Raw genomic sequence first — 17755 nt, forward strand, 5'->3', positions numbered from 1 at the left:
GTGCCCCCATCCGTGCCCCAAAAGGGGGGGGCAGCTGGGAGCCAGTGAGGGGGTGCGAGGGGGCAGCAGGCACCCGGGCCCGGCCCGAGCTGGAACCGTTCATGTCCCCTTCATGGGGAAGCCCACGGGGGCCTGAAGGGGCAGCTGGACCCAGGCCCACCACCCACCGCCCCCGGAGCTGCCCGATGCCCCATTCCGAAGAGCATGCAAGGGGGAGGCGTGCCTTGCCGACCTGCAGCAGCGATTTCAGCAGCATGACCTGGGTCAGGCGGTTCCTGTTCTCCCTGGAAGGAAGAAGACCCCGGTCAGGATTAAAGCCAAGCCGAAGCAGGGGGAGCAGGAGGCCACCGCCGGGAGGGGCCAGAGGCGGCTGGGGGGCTGCCACGCACGATCCCCGACCCGCTGCTGGGGAGGCGCCATCCAGGCGGGAGCCCCTTCCACAAAGGCCAAATGGGCCCCTGAAGCCATTTTGGGGGAAGGAAACACTTCCTTGCCCCCCCCCCCACTGTACCTGGGCTTCCCCTTTCACGTCAGCCCAGAGAATGGAAGGTGACGGAGAAGGGCGCCAAGTGCGGGGGGGCGCAGCAGTGCTCCCGGCCGGAGGCACCCCCCGAGGTGGCGTGCCCGGGACCAACACGGAAGCACGAGCGTCTCTTGGAACAGGAGAGCCCTGAAACCAGGCCCCCCCCCCCTCGCATCAGGACACTTGAGAGGCCGAGCGGTGGAAAGCTCTCTTTGCATTACGGTTCCTTGCAGGGGCCGGGGGAAGGGAAGGCAGAGGCGGCGAGAGCACAGGGGGCAGAGCAGGAGGAAGGGGGCAGAAAAACGGTGCTGTCCTCACCCAGCCTTGCCCGCGTCAAGAGGGTGGTGCAGAGATGGGAGCGGGACCTTGCTCATGATAAAGAGCATGACCTCCGACCTCTGGTAGGTGGGCAGGGTGCTGGCAAAGGAACCTGAGGAAAGACAGAGGAGGAAGAGCATGCACAGAGGGGGTCTGGGAGCCCAAGGCGGGGCGGGGCAGGGCAGGATCCTTCCCCCTCAGGCAGCGCTGGCCGGCGGTGACCGAGATGCTGACCCACGCGGATCAACATCTTTGGAACCGAAGGAGCAGGCTGGATCCTGACCCCACTTACCGCTGAGGAGAGAAACAAATGTGCTTTGCCCTGACTAGCTCCATTCATGAGGACTACTGGCTTAGTGGTTTTAAAATGCGAACTGGAGGAAGAGGAGGAAGCAGCGATCACAGAGGTGCGGCTGTTCTCTCCAAGTCCTTCCCAAGAGCCGTTTTTCACATTTGAAGTCCCAAGTGGCTTGGAGCCAGAAAGAGCATCTCTTATACACCCACCTGGACCCAGGATCATCTCCAGGCTGCCTGGGCAGAGGGCCTCGTAAGTGTCGGCACCCTGGCAGTGGAACGAGAGACCGGCCCTGTGCCCCCACCGCGCTTTTCGGTGCCGGGTCCAGAGCATCTTTCTTCCCCAGCTTTTTGGGAACTGCTCTGAGTGCTTTCAGATCACGCACTTTTATTGCTGCTGGGCTTAAGCACACGCTGCTTTTACAATGCGCAGCTTATCTCACCGCTTTGCTCTATCCAGCACATGCCACTGCAGAGAGCTTGGGTTTAGTGGTACAACCAACTACTAAAGAAACGAACATCAGTGATTCCACATGTAACAACTGTGGCGAGGACTGCCCTGGCCCAACGTTGGAGGAGTGAAGAACCACCAACCGACGAACGGATTCTAAAAAAGATCTTGGACTGTGCGGAAATTGACAGATTGACTTGGAATTCCTTTTATTATTGACTAGAGAAACAGGACTATGCATAGGCTTAGATATCTTTATGGATTGCTACAAAAAGAAAAAGTACGAGGGGCTGACCCAGTGGGTCTGATACTTTTGATGATTTTTAGTTTCTTTTTGTTAGTAGAAAAGTAACAATAAAACTTGCTTTAAAAAAGAAAGAAATGAACACCTGCCTGGTCCAGAACCGTTCATTCGGTGCTCTTCTCCCTTGTTGCTTTTGTTGACAAAACACAGTGGGGAGAAAATCGACAGCCCTTCCCCTGGCCTTCCCCAACTGGGGTGTCCCCCAGAGGTCCTGGACGGCGGGTCCCCTCATTCCCAGACAGTCTGGCGGTGGGAACTTCATCCAACACAACTTTTAACGGACTGGGTTGGGAAAGGATGCTTTCAAAACAGCTGCTTTTAAGCAATGCACTGTTTAGCACTGCTGGAAGGGACATCCCTGGGAAAGACGGCTTGCATGGGGGGGGGGGGGGGGGGGTGAAACTGGGATTTGGGAGAAGGAAGACAGAGGACAGCTCTCAGTTGTGTCCACTGGACTCCCTGCTCGAGGAATCGTCTTCTCTTCTGGCGGCAGAAAACGTCTGGCTAGGCAGAGCGCTCTCTGCAGAGCCCCACAGGGCTGGCATGGTCCAGGGGCGCCACTGCAGGGCAACCCTCGTGGCCGGGCCACGGAAAGGGCCACGTTCGGCCCCAGCAGCCCTCTCCTCTGCTCCTCCCCCATCGCACGAACAGCCTCTCCCTGGCAGGTCAGCGAGCCACAGAAGCCCCTTCCCGGCTGCCTCTCGCTCTGCCCGCAGACCATCCCCGTGCCAATCCCGACCTCTGCTGGCCACACGCCGAAGCCGCCCGCCCATGGCCCCTCCGGCACTGGAGCCCCTCCTGTGCTTTATCCCCCGATCTGCAGCTCAGCGCGGAGCCTGCTTTCCCGTGGGGACCAAGGGGAGTCCAGCTCAGTGCGCAAGGAAGGCCTTTCCCACTGTGCCACCGACCGGGAACGCGGCTCTGGGCCGAGTCCAGGCATCCGGGCTCGAGGACGCGAAGGAAGCCCTGAAGCACGGCATGGAGTCTCCTTCAGCCCCGGGGCCACGTTCTGGGCGAGAGGCACCCTCAAAGGCCACCTCGGACAGGGCCCAAAGCAGTCACTTCCCCTAGTGTAAAGCTCTTCTTGCTCCATCTGTTTTTAGGTATGGCATTTCTATACCGCCCATCGATGAAGCTCTCTGGGCAGTTATACAATTCTTGCCAGAGGCTTTTCTGCCTTTTAAACTGGGGGCATTCGGCCCTCCCGGGGCCCCACTTTATGGTGGGCAGCTCTTTTTCCTCACAGGCTCCTCATCTGCAGCAGCACCAGGGGCTGGGAACAGCCGAGCCCCCTGAACTCGGCCAGCTTGCCCCTGGGAAGAGCTGACCGGCTTTTTCATGTGTCTCCCGATGTGGAGCAGAAAGAACTCGTGGGAATTTTTAACTCCGGTGTAGCAGAAAGCAGAAGCGACAGAGTCCCCCATCCCGCTCTGGCTTCTGGGGATGGCGGCAAGGCCCTCGGTGGCCTTGGGGGCTGCCAGTGCCGCCCAGGCTGGCTGGGTGCCCTGCCTCACTGAGGGCAGTCCTCTCTTTGAAGGGCTGTCCAGCCTGAGTCCCGTCTAAAGAGAACGGACCCAAGAGGTGCGAGCAAGGAAGGGCCCTGAAGGCAGCCACCCAGCTCCCAACTGGACAGAGGGCCCCCCCGGCCACCCCCCTCCCCCCACACTGGGACGTCCTTCTTGTCCAACGTTTTCCACACTGCATCCAAGTAGTTGCTGCTTTGCGGCGTATTTGGGGAGATGGGTGCACGCTGGCCGGCCCTGCTGCAGACTTCCGGAACGGGCACTTCCCGCTCACGGTCTCCCTCGCCCGGGGTGTCCTGGGGGGCGCCAGCTGCTCTTGTCCTGACGTTACACGCAGGGTGGCCTTGCCCTGGAATGGCTGCGTCGGTCCTCCAACCAAGAGCAGCGTCTGGCAGGAGGGACCCCCTGCTGTTTGGGGGCGAAGGGGTGGCGAGAGCCCCTCCGGCTTCTTGGCCTTGAAGCCATGGGGCAAACCTCTTGTCTCGCACAGACAACGCTGCCCATGTGCAGAGTTCAGCCACGGCTCCATCCTGCCCATCAATGCCGCCCCCCCACCCCACCCCAGCCCGCCATGGCTCTTCCCCAGCCTCGCTTCCCGCCAAGGGGTTTCTAACTCGGGGGTGTCCGACCACCTCCTGCCAGAGGAATACACTCTGCTTTCAGAGACGCTTCGGGGGCCCAGGTCCCAGTAGTGGGAAGGGCCACAATGTCAAAACGAAAAAGAAAAAAAACAGCTCTGCCATTGCAGTCAGAAGGAAGAACTGAGTCTCAGAAGAGGCATTTCAGATTCAAAACATCAAAAAGCCAAGCCGCACCAACCCAAAAGACCAGGCGTGTGTGGGCCGCCCAGGAAGTCTTGCAGGGCCGGAATCAGACTCCAGGCAAGCCGGGGTGGGCTCAGGAGCCGACGCTCAAAGCCTCGGCCCGGCCTGGCAAGTCTGGGGATCAGGCCTGGCCCTTTTGACATGCTCCAGCGCCAGACCCAAGTACTTCCAGCCGGCCCACTGGCTCTTTGTGCTGGAGAAGCTGCAGGAGAGGCAGCGCTGGGTGTGCTCCCCTCCTGCCTGCCCGGAAGCAGCGAAACAGCTGAAGGCACATCGGGGCAGAGGCGGCTGGCCGAGGCTGGCTTTTCCCGGGAAATCCACTCCGTCTCGCAGCACCCTCGCTAGTTGTTCAAGTGCCTGGGCTACAGCCAGGGATTTTAAATGGGCTGATTGCTACAGCGGCTGCTTCTTGCACTAATTATGATTGCATGTAATAATGACCGCTGCGTGAGCCACTGGGGTCTGGGTGGGGAATGCCAAATTAAATTAACACAAGAAAACTCAGTGAGTCAGTGGACACAGTGGCTGGCAGAAACATTCCTCCCATCTTTGATTCCTCCACGTTCTCTGGAGACACAGCCAGGACCTGAAATGCATCGCTGCCATTTGGCCCGCAGAAGAAACGCAGCATGGGGGGGGGGGTGCAAAGCACGTTTGCCGCGGCACGAAAGTTAAATACCAGAAACAAGCGGGCACCGTGGGCTGCTGGAGGACTGCCCTCCTCTGCCGGGATGCACCCAAGCAGGTCCAGGGCAACGATCCCCGGGATGCCGCCCAGGGCTGGCCTTTATGGCCAAGTGGAGAGAAAGCAAAGCCTCCTTTTGCTGCGACCGGCCAGAAGCCCCTCTGGGGCGACTCACGGCCTCCACAGGACTGTGAGTGCAGCTGAATGGGGCCCCATTGTGCACCATTCCGGTGCCGTCTCTGTTGCTGGATGGCCGCACCGTTTGCTGGAGAGCAGATCTAAACAAACAGCATCACGAGATGAAGGAGCAATCAAAGCTGTGCAGAAGTTGCTTCGGGTTATAAAAACATTCCCAAACATGCCTGCAGCAACACTTAAATCCAACAGTACAGAATGGAAAGAATATGGCACAAGCATATTCTTTTCTGACTGGGAAAGATGATCCACCAGCATGACCAGGTGAGCAGGGCATTAGCTAGAGAAGCAACCAAGAGGCTAATGGTAACTCTGGAGAAGCTGGAGAGAGCCACAACTAAGACGGGAGAAACCATCCATGGGGCACTGGTCACCCAGATGTGCCACGAAGCTGGTCTTTGTGGAAAAGTGGTGAGAGGAAAGGCCGTGTTGAAGCAAACCCATATCAAAGCCCACCTGCAGCATACAGAACGTCATGGGGGAGGCACAGCAAACGGGCGGAAACCAGTTCTCTGGCCTGATGAGAGCAAAACGGAACTTCCTGGCCTGGCTGCAAGTGGTGGCACCAAGTCAGGAGTGCTCGTGCTCGTGGGGTCAGGATCGCCATCCCCACGGTGAAGCACGGGGGTGGCAGCATCACGCTGGGGGGAAGCGCTTCCTCAGCGGGAACTGGGAAACTGGCGAGGACGGACGGCAAGATGCGTTGGGTCCAGTGCAGGACAACTCTAAAAGCAAAACCTGTTTCAGTCTGCAAAGGACGTGGGAATGAGGTGGAGGTTCACCGCCCAGCAAGAAAACGGCCCTAAACGCACAGCCCAAGTAACACTGGAGTGGTTCATAGGCGTCTTTTTCTGCCAAGACTCGCTGCTGCCACCCAGAGACCCCCCCCCCCCCCGGCAGAGCTGCAGCAGGAGGAGGGCAACACCTGGAGGCGCACAGCGGAGAGGCCCCTGCCCAGCAGGTCCGGCAGCTGGAACTGCTGCCGAGGGCGCGTCGCCCACGCAGGGACTCGGCGGGAGCAGAACCTTCTGCCCCAGGCAGCGCCTGCCGGTTCCCGTTGGTGCAGCTGCAGTGCCACGGCACACATCCGCACATCCCGTGCGCCTCCGGTGGCGGCCACGCCTATCCCACGGATTCCGTTCTCAGGGTGTCAGAGGAGGGAGGAGAGCTCCTGCGAGGCCCCCAAGGCAGGTCACCGGCGGGCCTCGCACCTGGGCCACTCAGATGCCTCCAGCAACGACTCCCGTCTTGCGGGCGGTCGGTTGGCCACTGGGTCAGCCGAGGGGGACCAGCACGTGCCCCCTTTGAGCCAATGCTCACGGGGCTGGCCACTGGTCCTGCTCACCGTTGGTGGTGGGCCCGGGGCCAACCTACATTTTGGAGGGGCTCTGGTGCTGCTATTCCAGGGGCAGGCAGGGCCGCTGGCCGAATTGGGGGGCCGAAACGCCGGCATGCCTGAGCTCAAGGCTGTCCCCCGCTTCTGGTAATCAGCCCCCCGAGGGGCAACTCCCTTTCAGGGTGGGAAAACTTCAGAACCATCCCAGGACTGGCGGCCGGAGGAGGGTGCGGCCCCTGGGGCACAGCAAGCTCACGTCCAGCCGTCTGCAAGTACCCGAAGTGCCCCAGGGCAGACAGGCGTAGCTCCAGCTGGCATTTTTCTGGTTTTTTTCTGGGGGGAATGCTCATGGGTACCACCTAAAAGTACCAAGGATGGAGATGCAAGCTTGGAAAGGGATTGCAACCACTGAATCAGCCAGCAGGGGAAAGGACGTGATCCGGGACGCCTGGGATCTTCATGAGCATCTGAACTGGGCAGCTGTCCGAGTGGGACGGTGCAAACTGGTGTCCTGCAGCAGCAGGGGGTTGGACCTGAAGGCCTTCATGGCCCCTTCCAGCTTGCCATTCTACAATCTCTGCTCTCTTTACACAGGGTCTCAAGTTTCTAGCTCCTATGCTTTCTGAGACGTTTTGTGTTCCTGGCTGTGCCCTTTTGCATCCAGCGTAAATAAAGACAACATTCCAGGGGCAGGACTGGGGTGCCCCTTTGGTCTCCTCTCTTGCCTAAAGGGCATGGAACGAGGAGAAATGAGAAGCGGGTGGAGAGAAGCAGGTTCCGCAGATTCGCAGGCCCTACCGTGGCTGCGGGAGGCTGGAGAGGAGAGCAGCGCCCACGGGCCCGGGCGGGATTCCTCCCTGCTGCCCGGGAGAGGGGGCCGCCGCGGGGCGCCCGGCGTACCTGTGGTCTTGATGACGGCCTCCTGGAACATCCTCTCCTCGTGCTCCTTGATGATCTTCGTGCCGCCGGCCACGGCGCAGTCGTAGCTGCCCGTGAGCGCATAGTCGATGCTCAGCCGCAGCTGCCGCAGGAGGGTGTTGAAGACCTCCAGCACGGTGGGCCCTGCAAGGCGGGATGGCGGGTTCAGGGAGCGTGGCCCTCGCCGGGAAGGCCAAACCCCCCTCGGTCGCCGGGGGAAGCGGAGCAGAGGCGGCCCTCCCACGGCGGGACTGGCCGGACCCCCCGCTGGGAGGGGATTGAGGTTCTGCTGGGGTCCCCTTCATGGACTGTTTGCACACACGGGGTCCCCGCTGAAGACACCCCGGCGCTGCCCCGTGGACAGCCAGGGGTCTCCTTGTAAATTCCGAAACTTCCCCGCAGCCACCCGACTGCTGCGCAGAGAGCCCGAATTCATCCGCACAAGCTGGCCCCTCTGTGAAACCCGCATGCTGCTGCCCCCACCTTCCCGCCCAGTTTGGGGCCAGCACGGCCCAGCCTGTGGCTTCCACGGCACGACAGCTGGCAACCAGAAGCCGGCCGAAGCACCGCCGGGGGGGGGCGCTTCCCCCATCCTCTCCCGGCCTCGTCTGCCCTCCTGCGCAAGAGGGAACCCAGCAGGAGGTGGCCAGTTCTGAGTGGCCAAGGGGGCAGAAGGCGATCTCGCCCCCTCCACCACTTGCCCACCTCAACCACCAGTCCCCCCACCCCCCCGCAAGAGGTGAACGCTTGCAGGAAAAACGGGGGAAATGGCAGGAAATGGAAGTCCGTCCCAGGCTTCCAAACTCCCGGGAAAAAGCCCTGCCGGGCTCCTTCCCCGCCTGCTGCTCCCGGCCCTTCCACGCCCGCACAGCTCCGACACACAGATGCCACACGGAGCGCTGTGGCCGGCTCTCCCGCAGCAGCGCTCTTGCCTCGAAGGCCCCCGGGGGCAGCTGCCCCGCTGGGCCCCCTGCAACGCTCCCCCTGCCTCACCCGCGGCATGAGAGACCGGCCCTGGCCGGCACCCCGGGCACAGCAGGGGGCCTTCCCCGCGGGGACCGCCTGGCTCCTTACCAACAGAGCCGGAGGCCGCGATGATGGCCGCCTCGGAGAGGACCTCGACGATGCCGGCGCGCACGGTGGCGGCGCTCTTGCTGTTGGTGTCCAGGTGGCTCAGCAGCTGCTGGATCACCAGGTGGGAGTGCTGCGGCTGGAGGCGGGGGGAGAGGAGAGCACAGCGTGGTGAGAGCGGCCACCGCCACGCCACGGAGGGCTGGAGCTGGCCGCTGGGGTCTTTCCGCTTGCCCGGGCCAGCGAGCGAGCGAGCGAGCGGGCAAGCAAGAGACCTTCCTTCCAGTTATTTTCAACTCCCCTTTCCATCCTAAGACATCAGGGAAGTAGCTAAGGAATTGGGACCGTGGGAAGTCATCATGTAACATGAGAAGACCATACCAAATCACAGCTGGAAAAAGCCCAAGAGTCGCAGAAAAATCGGGGAAATCAGCAGGGCAAAGATTGGCACTGGGTGTGGAATTTAGCCACCTGAGGAAGGTCTGCTTCCATTTAAAAACTAAAAAACACAACCCACACGCCTGTCTCCCTCGGCACGGGAGAGAGGCGACGGGGAGGGGCTGGTTCACCTTTGAGACGTGCATTGCAATATTCTGGGAGTTGCCCCCTTCTTTTCCTTGGATTGGCTCTAACCCAGAGCCAAGGTTGTACAGACCCAAAGGTAAGGGAGGGTCTCTCTGCCCAGGTAAACTCGATGAGTCTGAGCTATGCTGAGCACCTTCTTGTTGCTGGAACCGCTTCTTTGGAATTCTCTCCCTGCTGAAGCTAGACAGGCCCTGAGGCCACAGACTTAAATTCTTAAATGTTGTTTTAAACCTGACTTTTAACTGTTTCTACTGCACTTTTAATGCTCTTACATTTCTCTGTATTTTATATGATACGTTTATTGTGTTTTATCGCCCATCTCCACTGCCCAGAGCGCTTCTGCTATTAGGAAGTACAGAAAGAACGAGGCCAGCCGATCAGCAGGTTCTCACCTGGATTGAATACATGATGATCTTGAAGCAGCGAATTGCGAACGTCTTTGGCTCCCACAGGGAATGGTTGTCCAGGTGACTTGCGGGGAAGGAGGAGAACAGAAGGCACGTGAAATCGCCGCCAGGTGGCGGCTGCAGAGCGCAGGACCCGGCCGTCCGCAAGAGCAGCTGTCCAGGCCTGCTTGGACTGCAACACCCAGAATTCCCAGTTGATGGCCCTGCTAGATGGGAATTCTGGGAGCTGCAGTCCAAATGCCTCTGAAGGTTGGGGAAGGCTGGACGAGGGCGCTCCAGTAAAAGGCACTCCAGGCAGCCAAAGGGCGGAGGGAGCAGCTTTCTGTGTGGACCTCATCCTTGCACCAGCACCTATCTGCCTGGCCCCGCTGGCCGGGCATCATGGGCGCTGCAGTCCGGCACACCTGAGCCGCCCACCTGGGGAAGGTGCGTGTGGGTGCGGCAGTGGACTGCGGAGGCTCCCCCAGAGGGGCTGGCCTACAATGCCCATCTGCCACTAGCAGCGCTGGTCAGGGCTGATGGGGGTTGCAGGCCAAAACCACCTGGAGGACCACGGCCTGCTCGCCCCTGGGTGAGAGCGTGTCCGGCTAGGGGCAGGGAGAGGTGGGCTTCGGCCGCCCACCCAAGGGGCTCCCTCGGGGGCGGGGGCGGCTGCTCTCCTGCCCAGTGCCAGGCTGAATGGGGAGCGGCGAGAGCGGCCGGGTGGGCGTGCAGGCCAAGCGCTCGGGGCCCCCTGGGGACTCACATCAGCACGGGCCGGATGGCGTTCTTGATGTTGCCGTAAGCCGCCCGGCCCAGGAGCTCCCGCAGGCACCGCTCGGCCAGCTCCGCCGGGTTCTCCTTCTCCTTCTCGGTGGTCTGCAAGGGCGACGGCGAGCGGCTACGGCGAGCAGAGGGGAGGGGAGGGGAGAAGAACGGATGGCAACAGGACTTCACACCGGGGCCCAAACACCCACCCCGGGCACAAGCGGGCCACACCTGCACATGGAAGTAAACGGGAGGCCTACGCTCGGGAAGGTTTGCTCCTACGCTGGGGCAGCCGTCAGCCCCCACCCGCCCGCTGGGGACGCCCCCACCCGTCCCTCGCATGGGCCAGGCATCCAGATGCGCTTCTGCACCGGAGGGACAACCGGCAATCGCACAGGGGCCCCCAGGCAGAGGAGTCCTAATTATGCGAAGGGTGGGCGCCGAGAGGTCAGCTGCCGTCCCTCCAACGGACTCCGGGGACTGGGCAGACCTGCCCCCTCCTCCCAGCGCGAAGGCGGAAAAGCCCGCAGGTCGCCGCCGCCGCCGCCACCTTTCGGCCTCCTCCACGTGCTGGAGGTTGAAGAGCAGCGACGGCACGATCTTGTCCATGTGCTGCGGGTCCCAGATGTTCGCCTGCAGCTCGTCGTTCACGGTCTTCCGGACCACCCCCTGCAGGCCTTTGATGCCGGACATGCGGATCCTGGGGCAGAAGCGAAGGGGGGCCACGTCTACGGAGGGACTGGGAAGGGCAGCCCTCCTCTGTCGCAGCCTCGCCGGAAGCCCTGGCCCGCCACAGGGGCTGGCTCTGCACACCTGGGAAGGTGCGGGCGAGAGCGGTTCCCTGCAGCCGGACGGGGAGCGCACTAGGGGGCCGGCAGGGTCCGGGGGAGTCCTTCAGCCGGCCCCTGCACCCTGTCGGAGGCGAGCAAGTCCTGTGCGTGACTGGGCAAAGGCCACAGGAAACCGTAGCCCATGCTCAGGTCCTACAAATATTTGAACATGGCTGGGGAACCAGGGTTCCATTTGGATGCCAGGAAGCACTTCCTGACGGTTAGGACCCCGAGGGTGTGGGATGGGCTTCCAGGGAGGTGGCTGAGGCCCCATCGGTGTGAGTGTTCAAGGACAGGCTGGATGTGCACATGGTGGGCATGTCTTAAGCGGAGCCGGGGTCAGACTAGATAGCCCAGGAGACCTCTGCTACTCGCTCTGTTTCTGTGCTTCTAAATACTTTGCAAATGAGGGCCCTGTCCTTGCCTGAGGTTGGCTTGACTGGCTCCAGGTACGTGCAGGGCTCTTGCCCGGCCCTTGGCCACCGCCCCGCTTGGATGCGGCCCCTGGCCTGCCCCCGGGACTGCTGAGACCTTGCCGTGGCCCTTCGGGCCGACCACCCGTGCCCTTGTGGGCCTTTGAAACGGCAGCTGCTGGGCTCCCACCCGGGGAACGCGGCACGTCTCTCGGGCGCTCTCGCCCGTGTGCGTTCGACCCAGGAAGAGGCAGGCACGGCGGGGGGGGCGGGGGTGGAAGAGAGAGAGAGAGAGAGAGAGAGAGAGGGAGGGAGGGAGGGAGGGAGGGAGAGGGAGGGAGGAGACAGCCGAGGCCGGTGCTCCAGGGTTACTCGGTCCTCGCTGATAAGCCAGTCTGTGCAATCCAACCCCCCTCCTCCACCCACCCCCCATGCAAACAGAGGGCCACCAAATGCAGCCGCAAATTCTCTGCGGATTACAAGCCGCGCGCAGCTGTCCTTCCATTAGCCGGGCCCGAGTCGACGTGCCAGATCAATTTAACTGGTCCAGCGAAATTTGCAGCACGAAGAGGGCGGGCGGCCGCCCCCAGCCCGACTTACAGACCTCAGACATGCACCAAAGGCAATCGGGCAGGCGGGAACAGGGGCGACCCGCTGGACGGCTCCCGCGCCAGCTTCTACGGGCCCGCCCCAGCCCCGCCGCCCCTGGCCGCTCATGATCCCGCAGCCTTGGAAAAGCTTCTCCCGGCTTCACGCTTTGTGGGGAGGGGGCAAGCCAACTGCGGAGGACGTTCCTTCCGAGAACGGGGGGCGGGGGGGCGGGGGGCCAGATCCGCGGCAGACTTGCCAGACGATGCTTGTTCACAGGAGAGCACAGAGAAGCCCAGTGCTCTGAAAAGGGGCCGCAGCGACTTGGCTGGCCCCAGTGGACATACCCACCCCCCCCGGCCCGGCTCTATTCATAATTAATCCTTTGGGAGGGGGAGCGCTGCCCGGCCAGGGGGAGTGGGTCCCTAGCGCTCACGCGAAACGTGGCTGCCGTTCTCCACGCTCCGCTCCGGCTGTTGCTCTTTCAGACGCTAATCCCGAGGGAGCGCCGCTTCCGGAGTCCTTGAGCACCCCCTTCTGGGAAGTGTCTGGGAAGAGAAGCTGGGCGGGGGGCGGGGGGGCAGGTGCAGAGGGGAATGCATCCTGCAAAGGAAGGGCTGAAGGACGTGGGCCTGCTGAACTTGGAAAGGCAGAGACTGGCGGGGGGACCCTCTTCCAGGAGCCGCAGTGCCCCCCACACGGAGGAGGCATGGCGCCCACCCCCAGCGCAGAGGGCAGCTCGTGGCCCAGCGGCCGAAGCTACAGAAACAGCAGGACAATGTGCGTGACTTTATAAGCAGTGTGTCCCTTTCAGTCGCTCCAGGTGCCCCTGGGGGGCTGCACCATCCCCCCCACCAGGAGCACATCTGTTCCGGGGAGGGAGGCCAGGCAGACGCGGGTGCTGGACGAGGCGGGGCGACAGCGAGGGGCAGAGGCCGCCCCGGGGCTTTCCGGGCCCCTCCTGCAGAAGAGGCGCCCACGCCCGGCTCAGCCGTGGCACCGAGAATGCCGAGGGGCGCTGGGAGGGGCACCCCCGGGGCCAGAGACCCTCCCCGAGGGGCGCGCGGGCCAACTCACTTTGTCCGGGTGTCCGGGTCGTCGTGGCTGGAGTGGCACATTTCGCTGAAGCGCGAGACGAAGAAGTCGTAGCTCCGGTGGTAGGAAGGGGTGTCCTCCTCGATGTTCGCAAACTTCACGAACTGCAGGCGAGGGGGGCGGGGGGTGGCAAAGCAGGAGGAGAAACATGCGTCAGGAAGGGGGCACGCCCTCCCCACTGCCCCCCGGGGGGCCCGGCAAATGCCGAGCTGTAGGAGCAGCAGCAGCATGGCCAGAGACCGCCACAGGCCTTCCCTCCGCACGGAACCCCGCAAACCCCCGCTCCCGGCCCACGGAGCCCCCGGGATCCTTCCACGAGGCAGCCTTGGGCCAGCTCTGCTCCGGGGAGGAATGGCAGGGGCGCCACCTGTCGCCACCCCCGGCTGGACCCCCCCCCCGTGCCCAATGCCGCGGCTTCCTGTTCAGGTGGCCCCTGCGTGCAGAGCACTCGGCCCGCTCATCCCCGCTTTGGCCGGTCAGGGGGCTGGCCTGGGAGCCGGGAGGCGCGGGTCCAGCCCCCACGAAGCCGTGAGGCACCCTGGGGGGCCATGGGCCCCCCACTCCCAGCCTCACCTGCCTCACGGGGCTCTGCCGTGCACATGGAATGGAACGGAAAGGGCCGCACTGGGCAGGGCCCCCTCCAGCTCTGCTGCTCTGTGACTCCAGGATGCTCGATCAGCTGCTCCCGGTTTGTCGTAAGAGGAAAAAAGCTGGGGCAGAAATGCCAGCCACAGGGAGCAGCATCCGCGTGCACAGGTGTGCACAGGCACCGCCAGCTCTTATCCTCCCCGTTCCCTTCCACCCAATGGGACCTGATGTCGCGGCGGCGGCAGGCGGGCAGGCGGGCGGGCAAGCAGGTATTCACACATAATGTGCCTCTGACCTGCATCGTTTCCTGGCGCAAGTGTGCGCACAGGTGTGCGAGAGAGATGGAGTCACAGGTGCGGGGCCCTGCTTGTGCCCCCCGGCTCATTCAGCAGCACTTCGGGGCCGGCGGGGCGGGGAGCCCCATGCAGGCCGTCCATCCTGCTCCAAAGGGGAACGACCGCTTTGCGACCCCGGAACGGACTCGGGCGCAGGCAAGGGGGGGTGCCTCAGGGGAGAGGGCAGCTTCCACCCCCCCTCTCGTCCACTGTGGGGTGGGGAGGGCTGGGGACCGAGCAGCGAGGCAAAGCAGAGGCCCCACTTCCAGGGGCCAGGGTTGGGCCCCCCCAGCGTCTTACCCCCAGGGGTACCTCTTCATTTCCGGGACATACACTGGCCCCCTCCCCGAGAAGCGAGTCCCACCTGCGAGCTCTCGCATCTGGCCTGCAATGGGTGCAGCTGAGGAAGTGGCTTGCCGCCACACAGCAGAAATCGATTTTTATTACCTCATTTTTTGTTTTTATCATGTTTATCATTCTCCCTTCCTCACCTTTCTACCAAAGGACCAGCGGGCGGCTGAAGGGAGGGCTTACCCCTGGCCCCCCTTCTCTCTTCCGCTCCTTTCGGGTTTGTCCTCTTTGCCAAAGCAGCTTGGGCTACTGTTTCCCTTGAGGAAGGGAAGGGGGTACACCGCCCCCCCAAGCAGGGCCAGGTTTGCAGGGCCAGGATGGAGAAGGCTCCTGGGCCCCCTTCGCCTCTTGGAGGGGCAGGCCACAAGGGCAAGGGGGCCGGGCCAGAGATGCCCAGCACGCCGGCAGTTGAGCAGAAAGCATTCCCTACCCATAATTCAGCCCGAAGAGCCGCCGGCCAACGCGCCGGACAGGAAGAGCCGCGTGACGGCCAGGCCCCACAAACGACCGGGTTGCGGCGAGGGAGGGAGGCTTCCGAGGGCTGGACTGGGGCCTCAGGGAAGCCGCCTGGGGCTCTGCCCCCTTGCTGAGGTCGGCGGGACACACATGCCTGCTGGAAGCCCAAGCCCCGCGGCACGAGGTTCCCCTCGAGCGGAGCCTTGGACTGCGACCGGAATGGGCTCCGAGGCCACAAACGCCGGGCGAGGACCTGCAATCCGCCCCTGCGATCCCAGCGCACGGAGCCACCGTGCCACCACTGTCACGCCGCAAGAGAGTCCGGATTCTCCCCGCTAAGCGTTTAAGATCCCGCTCCCACGAGAGCGCGTGGTCTTCTCCTCTTCCGGGGAACGAGGAGGGCCGGCTTGGCTCAGCCTGAGTCGTGCTTCAGTGGCAGGCGTCCCGGGGGCACCGAATGGACCCCCCCCCCCACTCGCTGGGTCCACCGGGCTCCTCGCAGCATCCGCTCCACTGCAGGATGTGCACCAAAGTTGCCCCGGCTCAGTCCTTGCGCAGGGCAGGGCCCACAGCAACCCCCCCACAGCCCGCCTGGCCCCAGGTCGGCCACCTTCTCACTCCAGGTCAAGACAGCCCTCAGCCTCGCCGGTTACCCCGTGCTTTTCTTGCTGCTCTTCTTTAATTCTATTTTTACTGTATGTTAAACCATTTTAAATTCTCCCAACGCTGTTATTTTATGTTATTTGCATTGCATTTTAATGTTTTGTTTTAGCCGTTGTTTTAAGTTGCCCAGAGAGCTTTGGCTATGGGGCAGCACAGAAATGAAATAAATGATAAATAGCAATACTAGGTCATTCCAACGGCTGCAGCACTTCCCACCGCAGTTAAGGGATTTCCAGAGTTTGGTGATGATTCAGCAGTGAATTCCTTTGCGAGAGAGAGAGAGAGAGAGGGTGCAGGGGGGGAGGCAGGCAGGCAGGCAAAGCTGTGCGGGGGAGTCACCCAGCCACCCCATGTGGTTCTCATGGCCACAAACTCCTCTGTCAGCAGGAGCAGGTTCAACAGAAACAACCTGGCACTCCTGCGAGCTCAAAGCGTCCCCGGGGTATTTCTCGCGGCCCTCGTGCCAGGCCCGTCAGCACCATCATTTCCGTATTTCAGGTGCGAGGCTTGAGGTGCAGCAACTGCTCCCGCCTTAGGGCCCCAGGTGGGTCACACCTGAACAGGTGGCTTCTTGCCACAGCATCTGCTAGCTTAACTACTGGCTGAGTTTCCAAAGGAGCCCACAAGCCCTCCCTGCAGCTCCTGGACCCACCTTGTCCAAAGGACCCCTGCCAAGGCTAGGCGACCAGGCGCCTCCAGATACTGCAGACCACAACTCCCATCAGCCCCAGCCCCCACCAGGGGCAACGCTCGGGAATCACGGGAGCTGTGATCCAAGCCTTCCGAAGGGTGCCCGGTGCCCAGCCCCACCCGAGGGCGGGCTTACCGAATTGGTGCCGAGGATTTGCAGGTCGGGCTTCTCGGACTCGAGCAGCTTGGCCACCATCTTCAGGAAGCTCTCCACGAAGAGGTTGATGCTCTGGCAGTGGCAGGCCATCAGCAGCTGGTCCAGGGCCTCCATCGCGATGCACACGTACCTGCGGCGGAGGGAGGGAGGGGATGGCGAGCGCGGCCCCCGGCGCGGCCCCATCGCGAGGTGCGCTGGGAGGAGCGGCCAGGCTGTGGCCATGCGCCACCTTTCGAGGCCACCACGGCAGCGACCCCGGAGCACAGCCCCTCCCCAAGAGCGCTGCACAGACAGGCGGGTAGGCAGGCCCTCTCCCCTCCAGGATCGGGGCCCTGCGCTGGGCACAGCACTGGAATGGAGGTGCGGAAGGCACACGCCGCAAGAGAAACACATCGAGCGATGCTATTTGGGGGGGACCTGCTGCTCCCCGGCCACTGCGCTGCTGGTGACCGAAGGCACGGGGGCTTCTGCCACCCCTTCAAACGCAAAAGGAAATCCGGCCAGAAGAGATGGGGCGGCTTCCTGTGGCTCATTCACCCGCTGCTCTGACACCGTTTTGGAGGAAGAGGTGCAGAAGAGCAGGAATGAAGGGGGGCAGACCCACGCTGCTGTGGGGGGGGGGCTGCCCAGGGAGGAACGCATCTCAGAACTTGTCCCGACACCCCTCATTTCCGCCAGGACGACCTGGGCCTGTTTCCGGGCACGGAAAGCATCGTGGCGAGCTGCCACGAGCCAGGAAGCTTTTCTGGACAGGGGGATGCTCCCCCCCCCCCCGGCAGGGGGCAGGACGACAAAGTGGAAGAAATCTCCATGTGCCCGGAAAACGACCGGGCTGGCCAGTGAACGCTGGACTTCTCCGCCCAGCGACTGCTTTCTACTCGGCAGGTTCAGCTGGACGGAGACGTCATCTGTGCTCGGCCAGCGCAGCCTGACACAGACGGCTGGGCCGGGACGGGCCGCGGAAGGTGGGGCCAAGAGCGCTCGCTCGGCCATGGGTCTGGCTGAGTGACCCTGGGCCAGCCCCAGACTCGCCGTAAGCTACCTCACAGGGCTGTTGTGAGAGTAAACCGGAGAGCAGGGGGACCCTGTTCCTTGCAAGAGGAAAACTGAATTCTGCTCAGTTTAGAGTCCCTCGTTACAGGAAGGACATAGCCAGGTTGGAGTCAGTGCAGCGCAGGGCCACAAGGTTGGTGGCCGGTTTGCAGGGGATGCCGTGTGAGGCGAGACTGAGGGAACTGGGTCTCTTCAGCCTGGAGAAGAGGAGACTCAGAGGGGATCTGTTGGCGACATACAGGTATGTGAGGGGGTGTCACACGGAGGTGGGTAGAGACCTGTTCTCCCCTGCAGAGGAAGGCAGGACGCGCTCCCTGAGCTTTGCTCCGTTGGAGCGCGTCCTGCCTTCCTCTGC

General features: G+C 62.6%; 1 protein-coding gene across 5 annotated transcripts in view; it reads right to left on the minus strand.

Annotated features, from left to right (window-relative positions):
* Window positions 1–17755, minus strand: part of EFR3B (EFR3 homolog B) — a 64971-nt gene that overhangs the window by 12075 nt on the left and 35141 nt on the right. For 4 of the 5 annotated variants that reach the window (XM_044450360.1, XM_044450357.1, XM_044450359.1 and 1 more), the window contains 9 exons: window positions 16327–16477; window positions 13090–13211; window positions 10732–10881; window positions 10180–10314; window positions 9420–9498; window positions 8446–8581; window positions 7354–7515; window positions 842–953; window positions 233–284 (listed from right to left, as the gene is read on the minus strand). In XM_044450360.1, coding sequence (XP_044306295.1) covers window positions 233–284; window positions 842–953; window positions 7354–7515; window positions 8446–8581; window positions 9420–9498; window positions 10180–10314; window positions 10732–10881; window positions 13090–13211; window positions 16327–16477 — 1099 coding nt within the window. Of the gene's footprint in view, window positions 1–232; window positions 285–841; window positions 954–7353; window positions 7516–8445; window positions 8582–9419; window positions 9499–10179; window positions 10315–10731; window positions 10882–13089; window positions 13329–16326; window positions 16478–17755 lie in introns of those variants that run through there. The other variant, XM_044450361.1, reaches the window with a different exon arrangement.

Source organism: Varanus komodoensis, unplaced genomic scaffold (genome assembly GCF_004798865.1).
Source record: "Varanus komodoensis strain SLA01 unplaced genomic scaffold, ASM479886v1 scaffold64, whole genome shotgun sequence".
Classification (NCBI taxonomy): domain Eukaryota; kingdom Metazoa; phylum Chordata; class Lepidosauria; order Squamata; family Varanidae; genus Varanus; species Varanus komodoensis.